At 43.9% G+C, this 23,545-nt stretch overlaps 2 protein-coding genes across 6 annotated transcripts in view; both read right to left on the bottom strand.

Moving 5' to 3' along the window:
• Window positions 1-12,316, bottom strand: part of tle5 (TLE family member 5, transcriptional modulator) — a 46,189-nt gene extending 33,873 nt beyond the window's left edge. For 2 of the 4 annotated variants that reach the window (XM_058074325.1, XM_058074326.1), the window contains exon 1: window positions 11,663-12,316. In XM_058074325.1, the coding sequence (XP_057930308.1) occupies window positions 11,663-11,689 (27 nt within the window). In that variant the 5' untranslated portion in view covers window positions 11,690-12,316. The remainder of the gene's footprint in view (window positions 1-11,662) is intronic. The other 2 variants (XM_058074327.1, XM_058074328.1) reach the window with 1 other exon arrangement.
• Window positions 12,317-13,050: 734 nt separating this feature from the next.
• Window positions 13,051-23,545, bottom strand: part of LOC131130131 (guanine nucleotide-binding protein G(q) subunit alpha) — a 33,421-nt gene continuing 22,926 nt past the window's right edge. The window contains exons 5-7 of one of the 2 annotated variants that reach the window (XM_058074323.1): window positions 19,322-19,451; window positions 18,594-18,747; window positions 13,051-17,999 (exon numbers count right to left, since the gene is read on the bottom strand). In XM_058074323.1, the coding sequence (XP_057930306.1) occupies window positions 17,809-17,999; window positions 18,594-18,747; window positions 19,322-19,451 (475 nt within the window). In that variant the 3' untranslated portion in view covers window positions 13,051-17,808. The remainder of the gene's footprint in view (window positions 18,000-18,593; window positions 18,748-19,321; window positions 19,452-23,545) is intronic. The other variant, XM_058074324.1, reaches the window with a different exon arrangement.

The following is a 23,545-nucleotide window of genomic DNA, read 5'->3' as shown; positions in this document are numbered from 1 at the left end:
TTTCGTTCAGGAAGTGAAAGCCATCAAACTACTGACGTCAACTGATGACTACTGATGTAAGTCATGTTATGTGACTGTGTGTACTGTATGTGGATGTTAGTGCAGTACATGTGTGTACAGCATGTAGTACATCAGCCTACGTGTAGTGTAGTACATGTGTGTGGGGTCCTCCTTAGTTTGAGTTGTAGCTTGGACAGTTCTAAAAGGAAGTGTGGTTGTTACACGTTAACTGATCATGCCTTTTGTTCAAGCATTGATATTTCACCCTTTGTTCTGTGGTCCTTGAACACACCATAGAAACATACAGTAGTTTGATACCTGAAATGTGTGTGAGGCACGCCAGTCAACAATGGCGATCAAAGACAGAAGGGGAAGATTCTGGAGCTGAATGTAATCTAATCATTTTTATTGCAAATGTTGATTGGAAATCTGAGGAGGATCTCCATGCAGTGTTCCAGATCTGCCTGGACCAAAGCACGGTGTTGTACAGGAGCAGCTGGCAACAGACGGATGTCCAGGACATTCATCAAACACTGGAGCGGTACCGTGATGCACACCATCTGCTGAGGTGAAAAAGGTGTGTGCATCCTGCAAAATAAATAACCATGCGGCCAAAACTAGCAAGTTTTAGCACTGACCAGGTGTGTGTGTGCAGCGCGTGATGAGCTTGTGAAGATGATGCTTGGCTGCTAGAGGGCCAAATATCCAGTGCCATGAATCATGCAGCCCACACAGCCTCTCCCTCTCACAGAGGCAGCACTTAAATGTAGGACAAGCTCTAATTCCATTCTGCCCTGCTCCTGTGAGACGTCATTAAAGCATTAAAAAGCTTTGTGCACCGGCCAGGCAATTGAGACAGTCTTCAGCGAATAAATGGGATTTGTCGTTTCAGGAAATTACTGCCCCGCCTTCCATCCCATCCCACCTGAAATCTACTCAGAGACCCCCCCCCCCCCCCCCCACACTGCACACACACGCCCTCTTCCTTGCCTCATCATTGCCACCTTTGTGAAGCTGATTGCAAAACATCATGTATGTTTTTAAACAAGAAGGTGGAAGTGTTAAAGGCAACACTAGGAGAAAATTAAGGTTGAGTTTGTTTAATGTGCGCACACACACACACACACACACACACACACAGAGTGCCAGCAGGATACATAGGAAACATCCTCCTCTGTATAAATCCTGCCTAAGGGCAGCAGGAGTGTGGGGATTGTATTTCCTGAAGCACTGCCTGACTGTTTACATCTCAGTCTGGTGTGTGTGAGTGTGTGTGTGTGTGTGTGTGTGTTGGGGGCAGGGACAGAGCGCAGAAATTGTAAGCACTCGCTAATGACTGGGTGTTATCTCGTTCTCGCTCTTAAACGGCTGCAGAAAATCTCCGCTGGCTAATAGTTGGCCCATTTCTGGGCAGCGGGCTGTTGTGTTGTTTGCCATAGCAACAAGTCCAGTCAAGGACGTGATGATGGCAGCTCATCCGCTGGCTGTGTCTGTTAAAAGACTGAAGAAAGCTGTACTGCTCGCTTCCAATGTGCAGGCAAACAGAGAAAGGAAGCACCTCTTCAGAATATTCATCAGTATACTTCAGGCCAAGAGTTGATGTTTTAGCTAAGTTATGGTTCTTCCCCAGTTCAGGACACCAGGGGTCCTCAACCACTGGGTTGCAATCATGACAAAAAAATCACATGGCAAACTTGGAAATAACTACAATCACATTTTATGTAAATGTCTAAATGTCTAACAATATGAGAAATATGTCTCCATATTTCAGTCCACAAATATTATACATTTGCAAAAGTTTTTACTTGTTTTTGTTGTTCTCCCACTTTGTTTGACAGTCCTTGGAGGGGACCTATGATGCTCATGTTACCCTTTGTATTGAGCTGTGGACTCCTACAGCAGCTACACACCATAACCAGCACACAAAGCTTTCTAGACCTTCAACAATCTGCACCTATTCAACTGGATTTCTTTGGATTCCTGCCAAAATGTTCTGTTTTAATGTATTCCACCCACAGCCCGCCTCCAGGCACGCCCACTCCGCTGTGGTTGATCACACTCCCGGGTGCTCATACAGATTTCTGGTATTGTGCCGGGAGCTGTAAAGCCAACTTTCTAGGACTTGATGATAAGGGTGATGTATATTTTTAAAATGTGGGCTTTTAACATCCAGCCATATACGTATGTTGGATTCCCAATCCCATCCAGAAGTAGAGACTGGACAGTCCCAAGTTTCTCAAGAAAAGAGTTTAGTTCAAGATGTCTCTCAATGCTAAGTAGCTTGAGCATTTTGCAAAAAAATATGCAAAAATCTCCTTCATAAGAAACCCTTAGCTATGCTCAAATCCAATAAATCTAACACCAAAAGCACAAAAAACTAAACATGAGCTAAAGTGCCCTGTTTCAAAGGCTTCTAAATGTCAGCAACAACCGACAAATACTTGGGGGCATTTTGTTGGTTCAATGCCTGATTCCCGAGTGGTTAACACGCAGGCCACACAGGTCGGCCATCTCTGTGCGCCAGCCAATCACAGGGCACATATAGACAAACAACCATTCACACTCACATTCATACCTATGGACAATTTGGAGTCGCCAATTAACCTAGCATGTTTTTGGACGCATGCACGGGGAGAACATGCAAACTCCACACAGAGATGGCCGAGGGTGGAATTGAACCCTGGTCTCCTAGCAGTGAGGCCTGCGCTCTAACCACCCGATCGCCATATTTTCCAATAAATACTTCAGGATGTTTTTCCAAACATGAAGCTTCATGCAAGATGCACATTCCAAAAATATTCCAAAAACATTCCTAAAATAAAGTAGGCCATCGTCTTTTTGAAAGAAATACAGAAAATCTAATCTAATCTTTTACAACAACCTTTAGCAGTGCTCAAATTCACAGCAAAGAACATCCATCCATGGATGTATGCTGGAGCCTATCCCAGCTGTTTTGGGGGAGAGGGGCACATATAGACAAACAAGCATTCCCACCCACATTCATACCTATGGACAATTTGGATTGGCCAAGCTAACATGTTTTTGGGATGGAGGAGGAGATTCCAACCCAGGCCTTCCCATCTCCAGGCTGCACAGATGGACGACTATACGACTGTAAAGTCGTATACTGTATACTGTCATCAAGGTAAGATCTGATGAGCTTATGGAGTACTAATGTGTATATTTGTCTGCTCCACAGCCTCAAGTTAGTACTTCATGCTAGCACACAGCTTGTTCCAAAACCAACTCAACAAAGTCCAGGCTGGTACTGGTAGATGGTGGCTCTGTATTCATTTAATGTTTTTCATTTGATGTTCCTGTCTTAGTTTTACACAGTGCATCATAAGTAATACAGTACAGTACAGTAAGATCATGAGATTTGTGGGAACACAAGCCAGTCCGTGGGTCCCAAAAGGTAGGGGACCACAGAAGTACGCTGATCTTCTTTTTTGGAATTGAAATGGAACGTAAACATGTTTCCGTGTGAAAGAAATCATCTTTTATGAAGGATGCATCAAGTCAAAACATGGCCCGCTCGCTCCAAGCGGTGTCAAACCTCGGTTAGGTACGCCCTGGGTGTCATGTTTGGCTTTTTGGCAACAATGTTAGCTAACATATAGCCGTGCTTTGGTCAATTATTTTACGGCACAAACTATCAAATTCAAGACAGGCAGCCTTGGTTTGTGATGCATCCTGTTAAGTCCTAGAAAACTATCTTCATTTCCACCTGAAACGACATGAATATATTGATGCTGGGAGTTTCTCATTCATTCCTTCCTTCATTCATTCATTCATGGCCAGTTTTTTCTTGGCCAAGAAATCTCGTCATGTTATAATCTCATCGGATCCTGTGGCACCCCCACCGAGAAGAACCCCAATAGACAAATATCACAACAGACCACGTCCAAAACCCTGACCAAAGCTTGGCTGTGATAGATGTCTCAAGTGTGTGTGTACGTGTGTGTGTACGTGTGTGTGTCTTCAGCTGCTGTGGAGCGCAGAAAGAGCCTAATCCTGTTTGGGCCAGGAATTTGATTTTGATTATTATCTCGCACGAACCAAGCCAAGGCTTAGCGCAAACCCCCACCCCCACCCCCCACAGACACACACACCTCCCCCTTGCAGTCCCGACAGATTTGACCTCGTTAAGATGCTTTAAAGAGGATTATTCTACTTTTATCACTTGGAGTGAGCTGCCCTTGCAAACATAGACTTGGCTTGCAACTAGCTTGACCCCCCCCCCCCCACCCCCCACCCATCGTGCAAGACCAGCCAAGCGTGCGGTAAAAAGGCACACAAACACGACACTTACGGCACACTGCCCTGCAGACACAGATGCACAAAATACACACACAAACATAGCTGTGACAAGGTAGTGGGGGGGGGGGGCATTTCATTGCAACGCACACACACACACACACACACATGCACACACACAGGAAAAGAGTGCAGAGATTGCATAGGCGAGGGAAATGGGCAATTTGTCAAGAGTAGGGGAAAACGGTGAAGCAGACGGGGGCTGAGGGTTTGGAGAGCATGTCTGAGATTAAAGCCAGACGCGTGAAGGGGGTGTGGGGGTGGGGGGGCTTTAAGATTACACCCCGTATGGTTGTGCAGATGACTGATGTTTGCTTGTGAAAACCAAGGTTATTACTCCCAACAACATGAACGCAGAAGGAGAGGCAGCCGATCAGTGAGATTAGTTTGCAGCCAAGAGATGGATCTGTGGATCCATGGATGGATTCATACCATGATAACACCAATCACTGGTTGGACGTGCTTTACAGGACCTATTCCTCACACACACTGCCGGTGGTATCTCCTGCTGTAACCACAGATGCCCTGGGGTACAGCAAATCACCAAACATCTATCCCAGGGTGTCCAGACGTGATCATAACAAGAAGCATAGCTCTGATAAGCTAGGCCTGTCGCCATAACACATTTAGCTAGTCCATAATTATGCAACTACTTATCGTCAATAAGTGATATTCATCGACACTTGGAGACCATTTTTTCATTGTTGAGGTGAAATTCACATTTGAACCACGAGATGGTCCTCAGATTAAGTACCCGTATAAGGACCCCGTCTCTGTTCAACCTTGAGGCACCTATGGTCCTGTGTGGAGGTCATACTTGACACCAGGAGATGGCCCACATATGGAACTTTCATCCAACCGACATTGGTGGTTTTATACTATGTGTAGTAAATAGCAGTGATTTTCAACCACTGTGCGTGCCGTGAGAAATTACCCAATATCATTTCTTTAAATGTAACATTTATTAATCATTTTCTGCAAATATTATGTCATTGTCGAGTTTCTGTGGTGTAAAGACTGTCATAGCTATGTAATATCCATCCATGTGGCAACACGTAGCTCATTGCCTCATTCCTCCCATAGACTTAGTGATGCATGTGAGGTGGTTAGTGGTGTGCTGCAAAATTTTTCAAACGTAAAAAACGTGCCGTGGCTCAAATAAGGTTGATAAACACTGGTATATAGGATTTAAACTGCCACGTACTTGAACTAGCATATACTTCCACTGATGCCTTGCTTAGCTATGTTTGGGCTGGCAGGATGGGACGTGGTGGTTGTCAAAGCCCCACTGAGATGGGTTGGGGGGGATCGAGGCATAGACGGTCGTGTACTCGCCAAAAATATACTACTAATTGATAGATTAGGCATGATAAATAGATACTTTCTATAAACCGATGTAATAATAGTGGTACATAGTAGCGCTTGAGGCAGCAGTGGTGTGGAAGATACCGCTGTATGTGACGATGATGATGTTTGGGGTGCTCCAGGGATGAGGAAGAGTATCACAAGCGGCTCAGACTTTTGATAAGAGGCTATGATGGAGACAGGGATCTGACCAATTGTGATCCTGGTGACATCATCCTATACACCTTAGATGAGTAAACCAACTTTGGGTCATACTGATGATGTCTCTCATGCTCAATAGACTTTTATCTCCAACCATTTTCTAGCTATAATAGTAACCTCGAAAATTAAAAACAAGTCTGGCGCTGAAACAGTTAAAGAGGATTTATTATACTCATTGTGGGCCCTTTGTATTGACTTGTGGACTCCTGTAGAGCAGCCACACGCAATAACACACACACAAAGCTTTCTGGATCTTCCACAATCTGCACATATTCCAGCTGGATTGGTTTCATGCTTCATGTGAAAACTGTCTATTTTCATTTAGTTATTCCACTTCACTGTGGTTGGTCACAACCCTAAGGAGTTGATAATAAAAGGTGATGTATCTTTTTAAAATGTGGGCTTTTAACATACAGTCATATGTGTTGGATTCACAATCCCATGTGGAAGTAGAGGCTGGACAGTCCCAAGTTTCTCAGGAAAATAGGTTACTTCAATACATCTCTCAATACTAAGTAGCTTTAGCATTTTAGCCTTAACTTTTCTACAGCACGGCTAACGTCTAATGTGTTTTGGGGACTACCAGTGTGTAAAACAACTCTGGTAGAGCCACTAATTGTGGTGGGAAAAGGCTATTAGCAACCATGCTTCCTCAACACAGACAAGTGCTTTTGCTCCATGACTTCCAGAAAATAAAGACACTGATAAACTGTTACTTACTGCTGGCCCTTCTGACTCTTCCACACCACCAAGTAACGTTGGAAAGGCGTAGGGCTTCAGCAAGTTTGTGGGCTAGTCCAGCTGCATAGTGGTCCATGTTCCCTAAACAGTCCAGTGAGAAATGCCCTTGACAGATGAAAATGTATTTCTTTTGCCGGTAGGGAATCAGGAACTCCAACCACTTGGTGGCGTCTTTAGCAATTTCCCTTACACCCAAAGAAACACTTCCTGGGAGACATTGCTAACACCGTAAACAGAGAAGCAGGACTTGGGGGAGGGCAGAGGGTGTATCTGGCCTACAGACATGCCCATATAAGGAAGCTGCGCACTCTGGTGTCACAGAGAGCTAGTTTTGGAAAAAAAAACTTGCTGAAAGTGATCGTTCAGAGCCGTCCCAAACTTCTTTCAGGGCCCACCTCCAAATGCACAAACCTGATTATGTGAAACTTTGGCATGGTTTAACACCAGAATACAACACTCTAACTACATTTATAGGTCAGAATAGTCGGGTCCTTTTAAGAAGAAACCTCTCCACACACACACACACACACACACACACACACACACACATGCAGTTTCGTAGTGTATTGGGGGTCATATTTGAGTTGGAGCACATATCTGTAGTGACGGAGTATAATGCAATGTTGCTCATGTCCTTTGACATGTTTCCTTTGACTCGGTGATATGGTTGAGGAATGGCTGTTTGTCACGTTCTCTTTGTGACGTTCTCCCAGGCAGTCTGTTGAACATTTCCTGAAATGTTGGCTTCACAATTGTATTGAAAGGCTGCCATGTCTTGTGCAATGTAGCAAGCAACAGTGCCTGTGAGCCTTTGTTTGACATTTACTTTGCTTCTGCCGGGAGGACAGCTCTGCTGCGCATCCACACTGGAGCTGTGTCAGTCCACTTAGAAACTATGGCTGTTGTGCCTTCATTCATATTAGCGTGTGCTTGCTAACTGCTAGCACTCAGTTGTGGATCCACTCAGTAGTTGCCCCGCCTCCACATAATGGGGGCTGAAAGGTGGGTGGAGTCTCTCTGTTCATTCTGCTATAGCGCCAAGGTACACAGACACACATGGAGTGAACCCTCATGTCATCCAGCCTGTGGGGTACAGCGAGAAAAGGAAAAACAAACAGGCATGCATGCACATGTCCAAATGATGACATTATTTTTTTTATTGTTCAATTTATCGATTTATTGTGACAGGCCTGCGCTAACCAATCAGCTAAAAAAATGCTCCAATGAGTCATGTAGGTGAACAAATCGCACGCTCCCTTTTTCTCCTGCCAGTGACGTCAACAGCCGTAACAGCCGTAACAGCCGTAACAGTCGTAACGTCTCCTGAGCTCACTTGGAAACAAACACTCACTGCCTTTGAAAAGTGCAAAGCGGCTGCTTGGAGCATGAACCCCAATACAGTGCACCCGGCTGGGCCCCAGCAAATGGTTTCTCCCCCTCTATACTCTGCTCCTCCTGCTAGTAGTCATGTCATATATATATATATATATATATATATATATATATATATATATATATATATATATATATATATATATATATATATATATATATATATATATATATATATATATATATATATATATATATATATATATATATATATATATATATATATATTTCATGAGGACTTATCCATCCAATCCTCATTTCTTCCTGTCCTTCTTAGATAGACCAAGAAAGGTTGCTGTTGCCATGCTGTGCATCATCGTGGGATGTCAACAGGGTGTTGTCCCAGTCACCATCCTTGGCCTTCTTGGGCTGCCAAACAGAGCAGCTAATTCTCCTGTGTGTTCTGCTCTTGTTGTTTTTGCTGGTCTAGCAGGGGCGCTCTGGCCGGGTTAAGGCCGGCTGAGCCAATCAAGCAAACCCCCGTCGAGAGCTTTGTGCCTGACCAGCGCAGCGTTCTGCAACAGGGAAGGCTTAACTCTTCCACCACCCTACCTTCCGCCTAGCCCCAAGCCCACTTCACAGGGGAACACACACACACCTTGTTAACTCCAACAAAACAGACCATTCCAACACCACAAACCAATGTCAACAACAATTCCACCCATACGTAAGACAACTTGGCACCAATTGTACATCTTATTGGTACATCCACTGCTCATGTCCACGGTCCTGCTAAGGAATAACCACATTACACACTCCTCATCACACTGTTACCACCACTTGAACAATGTCAAGAATGGACTGTTGGATGCACTTTGGATCTTCTAAGTAGAGCTTGAAAATGCTAAAAGAAGAAATTGGATCATCAGCTGATCAAAAGTTTTATTAACAATGTGGACTGAATGGGATTTAGTTTCCTGAGAAACCTGGGACTGTCCAGTCTCTACGTCCGGATGGGATTGGGGATCCAACACATATGGCTGGATGTTGAAAACCCGCATTTTAAAAAGATACATAACCCTTCATTATCAACTCCTAAAAAGTTGGGTCCGGCAGCTATCCAGAAGTCCTCCTGATCACTTGGGAGTGTGACCAACCACAGTGGAGTGGGCGTGCCTGGAGGCGGGCCTTGGGTGAAATAAATTAAAACAGACGAGTTCTATGAGAAACACAGAATCCAAGGAAATCCAGCTGGAATAGGTGCAGATTGTGGAAGATCTAGAAAGCTTTCTAGAAAAAATTGGCATCATAGGTCCCCTTTTGGTATGTTCCATATTGACATGAATATCGGACTTTAAAATGTATGGATGGAAGGATGGATGGATTGAAAAGATGGATGGATGGATGGATGGATGGAAAAAGGATGTACGGGAAGGATGGATGGATTGAACAATGGATGGATGGATGGAAAGGAAGGATGGATGGAAAGGAAGGATGTAAAGGGAGGATGGCTGGATGGATGGAAAGGAAAGATGGATGGATGGAAAGCCAAGGTTCTAGTGTGTAGTAGAACAGCCTGCTAGCATAAAGTGTGTTTCTGTCTCCTTGCTCTAATTGAGCCCCCCCCCCATTGAAAGCATTTGGACACAATCATCCACTGTGTCTCTTCACCAAAATCAACATCACCTGTGACCCGTGTCCTCAACTTCGCTTCTCCAAAGCAAGGTCTCCTGCGGGGTGGGGGTTGGGGGGGTGCAGGCGGGGCTGTGTTTGTCATGCTAATCAGCTGGCCTAACCTTAATGACCCAGACATCTGCTGGTCCGCGTGTGTCAAACCCCCCCTCCCATTCAATTTGTTCCCCCTGCGTACAGAAAGAAGATAAGACCCTTGAGGCTGCTAAGAATGTGTGTGTGTGTCCTTGTTGGGCGGCAACAAGAGGAAATGTTTTTATTCCCATGTAGCAATAATTACAGTGCATGCCCCCCCCCCCCGCACACACACACAATAAACATGACTAGCTTTGTTGCACACACACACAAAGAGATAGGTGCATGCAGACTGGTGTGTGTGTGTGTGGGGGGGGGGGGGGGGGTTAACAGGCGAGACAGGGGTCCACCAGGATTAGAAATCCCCTGCAGCCGGAGGTTTTAGAGGAAAGGCTGGGGGGCTATTCTGTTAATTCAAGTGGGCTTAATAATGCCTCTGCACCCCCCCCCCCCCCAAACATCAGATCTGGAAGGAAACATACGTTAAATAAGGATGAGGAGTGTGTGCAACCAGTGGCCATGTCTGCGTGGTGGTGGGGGGGGGGGGGGTGCCCCCATAGTACTTCCTTTCTCAGCAGCAAAGGTTAGCTCCCATTTTAGCTCCCATGCGCTAGCAAAATATATACTTGACTATGCATCCCCAAGGTCAAACACACGCCCTTCCCAATTGTTTGTCTTTTCATCCAAAATACACTTGCACCTTGGTTAACATCATTACTCCCTTTCAGAAGGTATGACTCAAACCAAAAGAAACTCTAACCAAAGCAGATGTTCCCATAGAGAATAATGGAAATACAATTTATCCTTTCCAGACACCCACAATGTTAACACAAAACACATTTTCTAGAAAATAATTCTACTTTTCCACGCAGGAAATGATGCACGATGATGACAACTGGCAAATGAATGGCCAATGAAACTACCAACTATTTCCTGGTTCGCTGGGAAAAAAACATCAATCAACAAAATGCAACTAAATAAAGACATTATTCTGCTGCAAGCACAAAGTGCAACCTTGTTCAAGTAACAGACATGATGTCGTGGAAGTGTGTCACACGTCAAACCCGCAGAACTGCTTGGAAAATAGCATTGTCCATATAATCTGAATAAAGTCTAAATCATTGAAGTGTACACGAGTAAAAAATAAAAGTAAAAAAAAAACACACACAAGTATTACACACTGTGTGTTACAAGCGAGCGGCCATGTCGAGTCCCTGCAGCAGAAAAGTTGCAATGTGATGTAAACAACAAATAATAGGAGCGTAAAGGTGACCATTATGTCGTGTCTACAGGGCTCTAATCATGTTAAAAGTGTATTTTTAAAGTCATAAACGGTTGTTCTATACTATATAACTATAAAGAACTACGTAAATATACTATACTGTAGAGGGTGAAAAAACGAAAAAACAAACAAACAATAAAGTTACATGGAAAAAGCCTCAATTTAGGAGAGAGTCCTAATATGAGAAGAATGGTAAACAATGTATGAGAATAAAGTGTTAGCATGTCTAGCTAGCCCCTTTCACTTCCTACTTCCTCGCCCCGCCCCCTCCGCATGCCCCAAGCCAAAGGTCACATAAGCGCCCCCCCTTCATAGCTGTCCCAGGCAATGCCTGTCAGGTCGACCCATTCACTTATGTAACCGTTTATTTATGCTGTCATAGAAGGAAAGATGTATTTATGTCGGATGGAAGAGCGTCGGGGAGGTCTACTTCCGAAAGAAGGGTGGAGGTGTCCGACCAAAGGTGCCGGTGCTCGCATCCGTGCTGTGGACTGAGCTTCTGTTGCCATGGCAACGTGGATTTCAGGCTAACGCGGGTCCATACGTCCTATCACATTTGCATATTATTCCCTTGAATGAAGACTCCGTTTGAGCAATTGCATGACTATTAAATAACGAAAGACGCTAGCAAGACAAAGAAAGGACAGCACCACTTACTGAGTGTCTTGATTGTGGAAACATCATGTCAGTCCCTTTGTCCTCGCCGTCCTTTCCCACAGCTGTCAATGTTTCTATGAAGTGTCCTTGTCCTTTGTCCACAGCGAGCTTCAAAGTGGAGCTGTCTAACCTCAGGGGGACGACGAGCTAACAGCAGCGGCGAGACACCCGCAACAAAATAAAAACAGACCAGAAATCACCGAAGAAGTCTGCCGGAGGACCAGCAGAAGACAAACGTCGTGTTATTTGTGCGAATGTCCGTGGGCAGGAAGACAGCATCCAGCTGTCAATCAAAAATGATTCATCGTTTAGTGGTTTGGAAGGTTAGCTAGCTAGCTAGCTGCTGTCAATTCTTTTACTCAACAGTTTTACTTCCAGTTCCTTTTTTACTACGAACGAGCAAGAGAAACACGTTAAGAGAGGAATGACAGGAAAAAAACAACGGTTGGTGTATTTTGCTAGTTGGGTCCTGATTGACGTCCCACAAAGAAACAAAGCGGCGTCCTCATCAAAGCAAACGTTCCCAGAATGGGAAGGTTTGTCTTTACAGATGGAAGACGGCAAATCTTCCTTTCCTTCTTCCACTAGAGACTCGATGACTGCTGCATGGACGTACACGCCCCACATAGAAATACAAGCGCTGCCGCTTATCTACGTCACCTACATCTACAGCAGCAACACGGCCACGTCTGGGCGGCTGGCGTCCTCATGTGGACGCATCCGGTAATGCAGACCGCTCCGAGGCTCACAGGCTTATAGCTTACTGTAGATCACCGGTATTTCAATCCGTTTAACGTTTTAAGAGACACGTTCTTCCTCTTATCCGGCTCAGGGTTGGTATTTCAGAAATATATACAGAATATTCAAATAAAGCTTTACTGTTTTCGTACCTGTTACCACAGAGTATTAACATAACCTGACATCACAAGAATAAAGTGGTACATTGACTAGGAACACGGTGTTACGTTACGTTACAGAAGTGCTAAATTGAGTGGGAACATGGTGTTACGCTGTGTAACAAAAGTGGGACATATACTGGGAACACGCAAACGTGGTACATTCACCAGGAACATGGTGTAACGTTAGGTAACAAAAGTGGTACATTTACTGGGAACATGGTGTGACATTATGTAACACGGTGTAACGTTATGTAACAAAAGTGGTACATTTACTAGAGACACGACAAACGTTATGTAACAAAAGTGGTACATTCACTAGGAACATGGTGTAACGTTAAGTAAAAAAAAAACACACACAAGTATTACACACTGTGTGTTACAAGCGAGCGGCCATGTCGAGTCCCTGCAGCAGAAAAGTTGCAATGTGATGTAAACAACAAATAATAGGAGCGTAAAGGTGACCATTATGTCGTGTCTACAGGGCTCTAATCATGTTAAAAGTGTATTTTTAAAGTCATAAACGGTTGTTCTATACTATATAACTATAAAGAACTACGTAAATATACTATACTGTAGAGGGTGAAAAAACGAAAAAACAAACAAACAATAAAGTTACATTTACTGGGAACATGGTGTGACATTATGTAACACGGTGTAACGTTATGTAACAAAAGTGGTACATTTACTAGAGACACGACAAACGTTATGTAACAAAAGTGGTACATTCACTAGGAACATGGTGTAACGTTATGTAACAAAAGTGGTACATACACTAGGAACACAGAAATGTACATTATTTTTGTTGTGAATTTAACTGTTCTAAGATTTTTTTTCTTATAAATTTAGAACTATTCCGATCAGTTTTTCTTGTAAACTTAATTTTGTAAATGCGTAAATTGGAGTAAAATTTACTTTTTCCTTCTGAATTTGAAGTCATTGTGGTTAACTTCCCCACCTTATGGTAGTAAACTGAGAAAGTTTTACGTGCAAATGTACAATCTTTTTTTATCCTTGTGAGTCAACAGTTCTAAGTGTATGAGCGGACTTTGGTGTACATTGTGTGGCCGTGGGGCTAAAGAGGAGGTGGGTTGAGAATAGGAAGATATTTTATTCCAAATGCAAACATTGAAAAGGAGGCGGCTATGAAAGTAGTAGAATGAGGTTCAGGCAACAGTGGTTGAAATGAAACATAGAAAAGAGAAACATGGCTAAAATACTGGAATCAATCATCATCAGTAAGCACAAGGCTTTCCATCTCAAATACCCCCCTCCCCGACAAACACATGCAATCAGTTGAGCTTATAAAAACAGCAGATGAATAATCTTAATAAAGGATTTCCTAACCCATCATGACATATCTAGTCTTGGACCATGACATTCACAGGCCCTGATTCTTCCCAAAATTGGCACTTCTTCTCATCACCAAGTCAAGAGTCTGCTTTACAAATAAAAGGGGGGGGGGGGGGGGGGGGTTGGCACACTCATTGTACAAAATTTACATTTGGTATACCTGAAAAAACAAGAAAATACATGACTTTCCATTTGTACACCACTAGACAAAGTTGATTGTAGAAAATGAAATCTGGAAAATATACAAGCTGACATGTTGGAGGAGATGGAGAAAGTGTCCCGTCAGTGCTCTCATTCAGTACCTTCACGTCCTCTCCATCACCTGGGTTCACTCATCTGTTGGAAACCTTGGCTCCTCGCCCTTCTACAGTGCAACCTCCAAACCTTTCACTGCCTCAACTCTTATCCTCACTCAGGAAATGACATCACTCCATACCAAACCTTCATGCAGCGTGCATGCAATGCTCCACCTGTCTGCTTACACTGCTGTGAAAAAGTGATTCCCCCCTAAATGATAAATTAAGAGATGAATTGAGATCTATCACTGTGGAAAAAGTTATAAAACAATTTTTAAAGCTTTGGGACTCCAGCCAACCACAGTGAGAGCCATAATCACCAATGGCCAAAACATGGAACAGTGGTGAACCTTCCCAGGAGTGTCCGACCAACCAAAATGACCGCATGAGGTCACAAAAGACCCCACAACAACATCCAAAGAAGTGCAGGCCCCACTTGCCCCAGTTAAGGTCAGTGTTCATGACTCCACCGTAAGAAAGACACTGGGCAAAAACGGCCTGCATGGCAGAGTTCCAAGACCAAAAGCACTGCTGAACAAAAGAACATTAAGGCTGGTCTCCATTTGGCCAGAAAACATCTTGATGATCCCCAAGACCTTTGGGAAAATACTCTGTCGTCTGGTGTAAAAGCATTTCATAGCAACAGTAAAATATGGTGGTGGTAGTGTGATGGTCTGCTGCTTCAGGACCCGGAAGACTTGCTGTGATCAATGGAAGCATGAATTGTGCTGAAGGAGAATGTGCGGCGGGTGAGCTCAAGCTGAAAGCAACTTGGGTTGTGCAGCAGGACAATGATCCAAAACACAGCAGCAAGTCCACCAAAGCAAATGAAGACTTTGGAGCGGCCTAGTCCAAGTCCTGAGTTGAATCCTATTGAGATGCTGTGGCATGACCTTCAAAAGGCCTTGATGAAGGAAAAGCCTCCAATGTGGCTGAATGACAACAATTCCTCCACAGCTGGAAGAGACTCATTGCAAGTTATCACAAAGGCTTGGTTGCACTTGTTGCTGCTAAGGGTGGCCCAGCTACTTATTAGCTTTAGGCTAATCACTTTTTCACACCAGAGCGGTCCATTTCTGCTTCTAAGTTTATCATCACTGTATATTACCATCCTGTAAATAATGCTGGAATCCAACGGTTTTATTGAACTCCAACGGTTGTGTTGTCATACTTAGATTTTTATATTTGTATTTCCATCTTCAACTTTTGGTGACTGTTTTCTTGTTGCACCAAGCCACCAGAGCAACGTCCTGGTATGGGGTGATGTATATGGCAATAAACCGGATTGTGATTAGGTAGAGGTTCCACTGTATGGGACGTTTTGTCGTATCATTAGAGAGAAATCCCTACAAGAGCAGTCGCACGTCGGGAGGAAATCGCATGAGAATGGACGTTATGACGACATGTGCCGCACGGGCCCTTTAAATGTTGGAATGTTGGACCTAGGCCTGTCACCATAACCAATAAATCAATTCATCGCACAATAAATAAAAACCAAGTCACTAATTTTGCCAGCTTCAATGTATTGACTCTCTCGCTATCAAACAGGCTGGATGACAAGAGGGTTCACTCAACAGCTGAGCGTGTTGGTTCAATAGCTGAATGTCAACCCTCCTGTCATTCAGGCGCTTTGTCCCGGTGGGGAGAGGCGGGGCGCTACACGCTAGCATACGCACAACTTGCTAGGTGTGTGTGCGCGGTGTGCTCCACGGTGCAATGCTTCTGGTGTCTACTTCAGTCTTGGGTTTCATCTGCTGTGATTCCTCGAGTAGAACACCTGACCATGAACCAAAGGCATCCAACAGCATATTCCACACACCATGTTGCTAAAGATCCATTAACGACTGAGCATTCTTTTCATTAGGGTGTTTTTTGCTTTTGAAATGCATGTATTATTTTTGGCACAGTGTACTCCTTATTATGCCATAAAACGTGAAAATAATATGGTTTATCGGCAAACATATGTAGGACAATTATCACCTGGCCAAAAGGGTTATGGTGACTGGCCGACATGGTACCGTGCACCAAAATCCTCATCCCGGGCCAACAAGTGACGTGTCGCACTTGGCAATACCATGCTTGTCTTGTACAAAAGGCAAAATGTGAAGCCAAAAAAGCCACCAGGAATGTCACGTAGGCATGTGTGGTTTCGATGCCCCCCCCCACTCTGAGCCCTTGGATGACTAAACCTACCTGAATTCCTTTCCCAAACCCAGAAAGGTGTTCCACCAAATGCTATACCCCTTCCCAATGTTCCACATGATGACTTTGCACAAAGCGCAAAGCTGAAATGGAAGAAGAACGCTTAGAAAGATAAAAGACTTCTCCAGAAAATAGCTTTTTTTTTACAGCAGTAGAAAAGCTCCTTTGCCAGCAGCAGCAAAGGAGGTGGACGTCTTCCATGTATCCAACATTACAACTGGAAGGACGTACAGTATGCTCTAGTACTTGATCAAATATTGGCAACGCGGTACTTGGTACTTGGGAGGGGAACAATCAATAACGTCATCATCATTGTTTGGATGTCAGCCACTAAAGCAATACTGCCGAGGTGTTTACTCCTCATGGTCCAACACAAGTCATGTTGGTTATCTACACTTTCCACTCACGTATGACACATGAAACTGACTACACCATTCAATAACCTGCCCATTACAGGCAACCTCCCGATTTACCTTTCTTACTCCACCAGAGGGCAGCAGCCGATATCGATAACCTGCTGTAGCCCAGCAAGGTGCACTGTACTGGGGCACATGCTCTGAGCAACCGGCGTGACGCCACTGAGGTCTCTGGGAAACCTTTGACACTTTCCAAACGCTGTGGCAGTGAATGGTTCGTTTACAAGTGAGCGCCATGGAAGTTAGGCAGGAGAAAACCGGAGAGCTCGCTTTGCTCACCAGCACAGTACGGGTAATCTGGCCTCATTGAAATGATGGTGAGGGGGTTTATCGGCATGACTTCATAATTCCCTGAACTATCGTGCACCCCTCATCATGAGCATCCAGCAGCTTTATGTATCTCTGCATGCGCTTTAAAACACTGGCTGGTGTCTTCCACTGGTCAGGTGGTGTGCCTGCTATTCCAACATTGGTTGTGTTGTGGTGCTGCTGTGTTGTTTGTTCATAAATGACTTGAAGCATGAGGAGCAGCGTGTGTGTCTATAACCTGTAGTGGTGTTGACTAAGAGAATGAAAGCAAGTGTGTGTGTGTGTGTGTGTGTGTGGTAGCCCTAACACGGTGTAAGCCAAACTATTTACATTTCTGCGTATCAGCAATAAAGCAAATGATGACTCAAGTACACAAAGTACCGGGCTGGCAGATAGCGTATTTGTCTGGCGGGGCTGGCTGCAGTGGGAGAGAGCCCTTTAAAGCGTAAAGTCTTCAAGTGGGGGTGGCCCGGCTGGCATCCCCCTGCAACACCCCGCCACTGCAGAGAAGAAGGTGTCCCACCCGCACTGATATAAGCGGACAACAGAGCCTTTCCAAGGCGGGGAAGGGCGAGTGAAGAGCGAAGCTAACGAGAGTGTTGTGTATGTGAGGGAGGGGCGTGCTGCAGGGGCGTGGCCTTCCATCCCTCTGCCCCCGCCGGGCGGCTTCGAAATCAAACCAGGTTGTACTCCTTGAGGTTGAGCTGCAGAATGGTGTCTTTGACTGCGGCGAAGACGAAGCGGATGTTCTCCGTGTCTGTGGCGCATGTGAAGTGGGAGTAGATGATCTTGTCGCTGTCCGGGTTCAAGTCCACAAACATTTTCAAGATGAACTCCCGACCCGCCAGAGGGTCTCGCTGGGGACCTGGAAAAGGAACACGCCATGTTATCAATTCTATGCATAGAAAATGGATGGATGGCACTGCAATACTGCCTCTATCCACCAGACCGAGCCAGAGGAGCTCAGACCCCAGAGCGAGGCTGATGTCATTGCAGCACCCCAATGAATGTGTTCTCACAAGCAATTGCACATGTTTAGATATTTCTGAGGTATACCTTGACACCATGAGCCAGACTGTTACACTGTTACACATAACAGCTCCTGCACTTATAGCTTGTGATTGGTACAGAAAGCAGGTACAGTTTCCTCACTCACTACTAAACAATTAGTAGTAGATGTCACAAGATTAGAATTTAGCCATAAATTAGCAGTACAATTACGTGTACACAAATAAAAGCTCCCAGTATGGTATTTTTCCTGTGTGGTTCCTACAGAGTACAGTACTGCTATCCTTTCCATTGTACTTCACGGTTAAGGCCACAAGGTGTCCCTATATGATGAAAAAAGTGCTCTCAAGAAGCTGGGGGCTGGCCAATCATGGATGAGCAGTAACATTAGCAGCATTAAAACATTGGGATGTTGCAAGCAGGAAGCTCAAATGAAAACAAACCAAAGTACCGTCAAACTCAGGGAAGTAGTCCACCAGGTGGGAGTACATGATCTTCTCCTCCAGGAGGTCCCTCTTGTTGAGGAAGAGGATGACGGAGGAATTTTGAAACCACGGATATGTGATGATGGTCCGGAACAGCGCTTTGCTCTCCTCCATGCGGTTCTGAGCAGATAGCATGCACACAAAGCTCTCGTTGGCAAGTCACAAGACTAAAGACAGCAGAACCTGTTCAAGTCCACAGCCCTCAACTGGCCCGCTCACGTCAACACAAGCGGTTGTCAACATAACGGAAAGTGGCCTTTCCCATGTAGACAAGAGCTAATATGCTAATAATAAAGAAAAATATGCTTGCCGACTGTATTTTTTTTTAAATAATGGCCCAAAGTTCCCAAATTGCTATCCTTATATGCTATCCATTATTATTGTTGTAGGTGCACATCGAATCGTTTACCACAAAGAGATTTCCCCTACTTATTATAAATAAAAACTTATTTCCATCTGCGATTAAATGCGATTATTTTTGGGTTAACTATGGACAAAAATGCCATTAAACACAACCAAATATTTTAATCGATTGACAGCCCCATTATACATATACATACACACACACACACACACATCCATATATATTTTTTTCAGACTTATCCATGCCCACACAATAAAAGACTTCATGTGTAATAATTATATACTTCTCTCATTCAGGGAAAAAACATCACTTCACTACCCTGCCTCTCACCTCGTTGTCCGACTCGACCAGGACCTGGTCGTACTCGCTGAGCGCCACCAGAAACATGATGGAGGTTACGTTCTCAAAGCAATGGATCCACTTCCTCCTCTCTGACCTCTGACCTCCCACATCCACCATCCTACCAACGATGAAGGGGAAATAAGGGGCAAAAGAAAACAGACAACAGAATCAAGTCATTAGCTTCGGTGATTGATTGTGTTTAAGTGGATGCCACACAGAAAAGCATGCACCAAAGGACCGAGGGTGTCAAGGGAAAGAGCATAAATCATTTCAACAGAAATGTAATATTCATGCAGGAAATTGGTGGCTGAAAAGGACTGGACTGTAGCTGCAGTATGTACAGTAGTAAAGCAAGGCACCCACCCACCCACAACTAGGACAGAAGCAGAAGAAACATGCATGCATGTTTGTGTGTGCATTAGAAATGGTGTTCTTGACTTTCTATTGCGCACAAAAATTCAGAGAAGACAAGAGTAAATCTCAAAGTGTCTAACCAATGATCAAGCAAAGCAGCCTGATATGCAAACAAAACACCTCAATCCATCCATACATCCATTAGTCTGCTCACATGACTGACACTTTGTAATACAGTCGTAAGTCAAGGTCTGGGCACCCACCCCCCTATTTTCATGAGCAAACCAAAGAGTATTTGGATCTATTACTCCATTTTCATACAGTATATCTCATAACTGGTGGATGGACACACACATATCCCACACAAAAAAAGGGCTTCAAGTAAAAAAACAAATCCTGATCCTCCACTTTTCCCCCCGCCAAATATATATACATTTTTTTGGGGGCGGGAAAAAAGTATATAGTATATATAGGTAATATACTAAGCACAGTGATTATAATATGAACCCCCCACTAACTTAAAGGTACCAAATACGACCCAGAAGTGAATACGATTCTACACAAGTTCCTAAGCCTTACTTTGTGAACGTTACTCTGTCAACAGCCTTAACGTTAGCGAGCTAATGCTAACAGAGCCAACAGGAGAACGCCCAACCGCAGAAGTAAAGAGCAACTAAATGTGGCCCTAAAGAGTCATTATTCGTGCCGTCCCGAATACCGCATTCGGGTTCGGCTTCACCCCGATAGCATACACTAGCTTCTTGGAGCACAGCACACAAAAACATACGCCTTACCCTGAGTTGTCCTGAATGCAGTATAATCGGAGGATTGGACAGTAACGGTTTGATGGGGAGGGGCTTTGTAATAGCGGCATTCAGGGCCACAGAACTACATTACGCAGAAAACTCAAGAGCTATGCGTTTTTGTTGCCGCGAGTCCGCCATCTTGTGTAGCACAACCTTGTTCGTTTGCGACTTTCGATGTTTTTACTGATGGTTCCTCAAATTCTGGACACGATAAGACATTAAAATGCCCTACTGTGCAGCTGTAAACTACCTATAGTACATGCCAAGTTGTGCTACACAAGATGGCGCCGTGTGCACTGAAGCACTGCGCAACGGTGACACCGCGCTCTGTGTGTTGTGTTCGGGTGTGAGCTTTCTATGTCTTTCTATTTCTGAGAGTCAGAGACGTACCGCATGGCTACAATGAGTTTGTGTTTGTCTGGGTCCGGCAGATTTTTTTTGTTTTTCGTTGGTCATATTGAAACGCCGGAGATCCGGCACAGTGCCGGAATACTTTGCACACATTTTTATTACATTAGAGCCCTGTAAACATGAAATAACACCCCTACAGTCAACTTTATTACCATATTACCTAATACAGTAGACAAGCAAAAACATATGATGAACATGATAAGCAAAAACAAGACATAACAACTTACTGTTTGCTGTGTGAAAGTTTAGTTTTTCATGGCACTCAAAAATAGCCATCCTTACTATGATGTTTGTTGCTTGATTGATATGCACCCTCACATCACATAGTGCACTGCTTGTACGGCTTCTCAGACGTGACAGGAGACGGGCAAATAAACAGGCAAAAAATGTACCACTTCCACACCAAATAATCAGCTGGTCAACCACCAAACAGCAATCATTTCTTCATTTAAAAAAAAAAAAACACCATCCAGTTAGGTAGCGATATTGAAACAACTTTGTAGCGAGTGATGGACTATACTTTGTTTGTGTTATTTCATCTTCACGCAAGGCTCTTGGTTCACTTCACCAAACGGCACTCATGAATAAAGTCATGAAGTCAGACTTGGCGGCAAAGAAACTACGTTAACTAGCCAAAGATCTTCTATACCACAGGACTGACATGCGCCATATGACAGGAACACTGCAGTTTGGAAAAGGCAAGACTGATTTCTAGAGCACAATTCATACACAAGGTCCTTCAAAGTGAAGAAGGATGAAATCACTTTAAAAATCATTACACAAAACATAGCATAAATCTTTCATTGAAACAAAAAATTATGTGCAGATAAAATCCTTTCACTTGTCATCTTGTCAGCTTGGATTTGAACTTTGCCAAAGTTGAGGATTGTCGCATATCTACTGGAACTGGACTGGACTGTTCCAGATTTTGGCAGCATGAAACCAAAAGTAGTCTCACCGTGTTTAGTCCTGACTCTGGGCACCCCCAGGAGACCACTACCTGAGCTTCTCAGAGGTAGAGATGGTTTATGCAGCTCTAACATGTCAGAGATGTACTTTGGCCATCTAGACATGAAGAGACTGGTACACAAGCAGAGCTGTTTTAAAGTCTATTCTGTGAACGACAGGATGCCAGTGCAGAGACCCCGAGTACTAATAGGCTCATATTTCCTGCTTCTAGTCAGGACACGAGCTGCAGCATTCTGGATGTACCGCAGACGTTTTATAAATGGTTTAGTGAGCCCAGTGATAAGGCCATTACAGCAGTCTACAATAGATCTACTGCAAAAATGCTAGTAAAGCGCCCTTTACATGACAGGAGTGTGCTGCTGTTTTCAGAAATCTACTGCAAAAGCACTTGACAAAGATCAACTACACGACAAGAACACAGCTGTTTTAAGGATCTACTTCAAAACCACCCAGAAAAGATCAGCTATACGACAAGAACACAGCTGTTTTAAGGATCTACTACAAAACCACCCGTCAAAGAGCAACTACAGTAAAGTCTCGTTATATCAAAGTACTGCTTATTACGATACTATTTTCATTTCCCGGCAAATTTCTAGTCTTTTATGATATAATTAGTTCTGTTATTATGATAATCCGGTTACTACGATGCCCTTTTCATCTCCCGCCAGCCAATTTGGTCTGCTTATATCGATACAAAAGCAGCTTAAATCAATCTTTGCTTAAGGATTTCAATACCAAAAAAGAACACGGCGAACGGCTGCTTCCAGTCAACTTTATTTTTCACACTTCCACCACCAGAGCGCAGCACACACACCGATTCCCGCACTTCCTGGTTCACAGGTCATGCTCAACCCGCCCCACATAGCTGGCCAAACACATGCCTGCAACAGAAGAACCGACTGACATAGCATACACACCTATTCCAAAGAAGACACAAGCGTACAAATACATGTATTTAATTGTGTTGTATTCAGATATCTTTTTATTCTATACACACGAGAGAAACCACGAACGCAGTTAGTTCTTCTGTTGCAGGAATGTGTTTGGCCAGCTATGTGGGGCGGGTTGAGCATGACCTGTGAACCAGGAAGTGCGGGAATCGGTGTGTGTGCTGCTCTCTGGTGGTGGAAGTGTGAAAAATAAAGTTGACTGGAAGTAGCCGTTCACCGTGTTCTTTTTTGGTATTGAAATCCTTAAGCAAAGATTGATTTAAGCTGCTCGACATTGTTCTATACTATAGAACAATGTCGAGTGCATTATTGCCCACTTTTAATGCAGTTCGGCGCATACTCGGATATATCGACAGTCCGGTTATATCAATATTTTTTCCGACTCCCGACAATATCGATATAACGAGACTTTACTGTATATGACAAGAACACTACGGTTTTTAAGGATCAACTTCAAAACCACCAGTCAAAGATCAACTATACGACAAGAACACTGCTGTTTTTAAGGATCTACTATAAAAACCACCTGTCATAGATCAACTACATGACAAGAAAACTGCTGTTTTTAAGGATCTACTTCAAAACCACCTGTCATAGATCAACTATACGACAAGAACACTGCCGTTTTTAAGGATCTACTACAAAACCACCTGTTATAGATCAACGATAAGACAAGAACACTGCTTTTTTTAAGGATCTACTACAAAACCATCGGTCATAGA

Source organism: Doryrhamphus excisus, chromosome 5, assembly GCF_030265055.1.
Source record: "Doryrhamphus excisus isolate RoL2022-K1 chromosome 5, RoL_Dexc_1.0, whole genome shotgun sequence".
In the NCBI taxonomy this organism is placed as follows: Eukaryota; Metazoa; Chordata; class Actinopteri; order Syngnathiformes; family Syngnathidae; genus Doryrhamphus; species Doryrhamphus excisus.
Note: the sequence above shows the minus strand (reverse complement) of the source record. Positions and strands in the feature narration are given on the sequence as shown.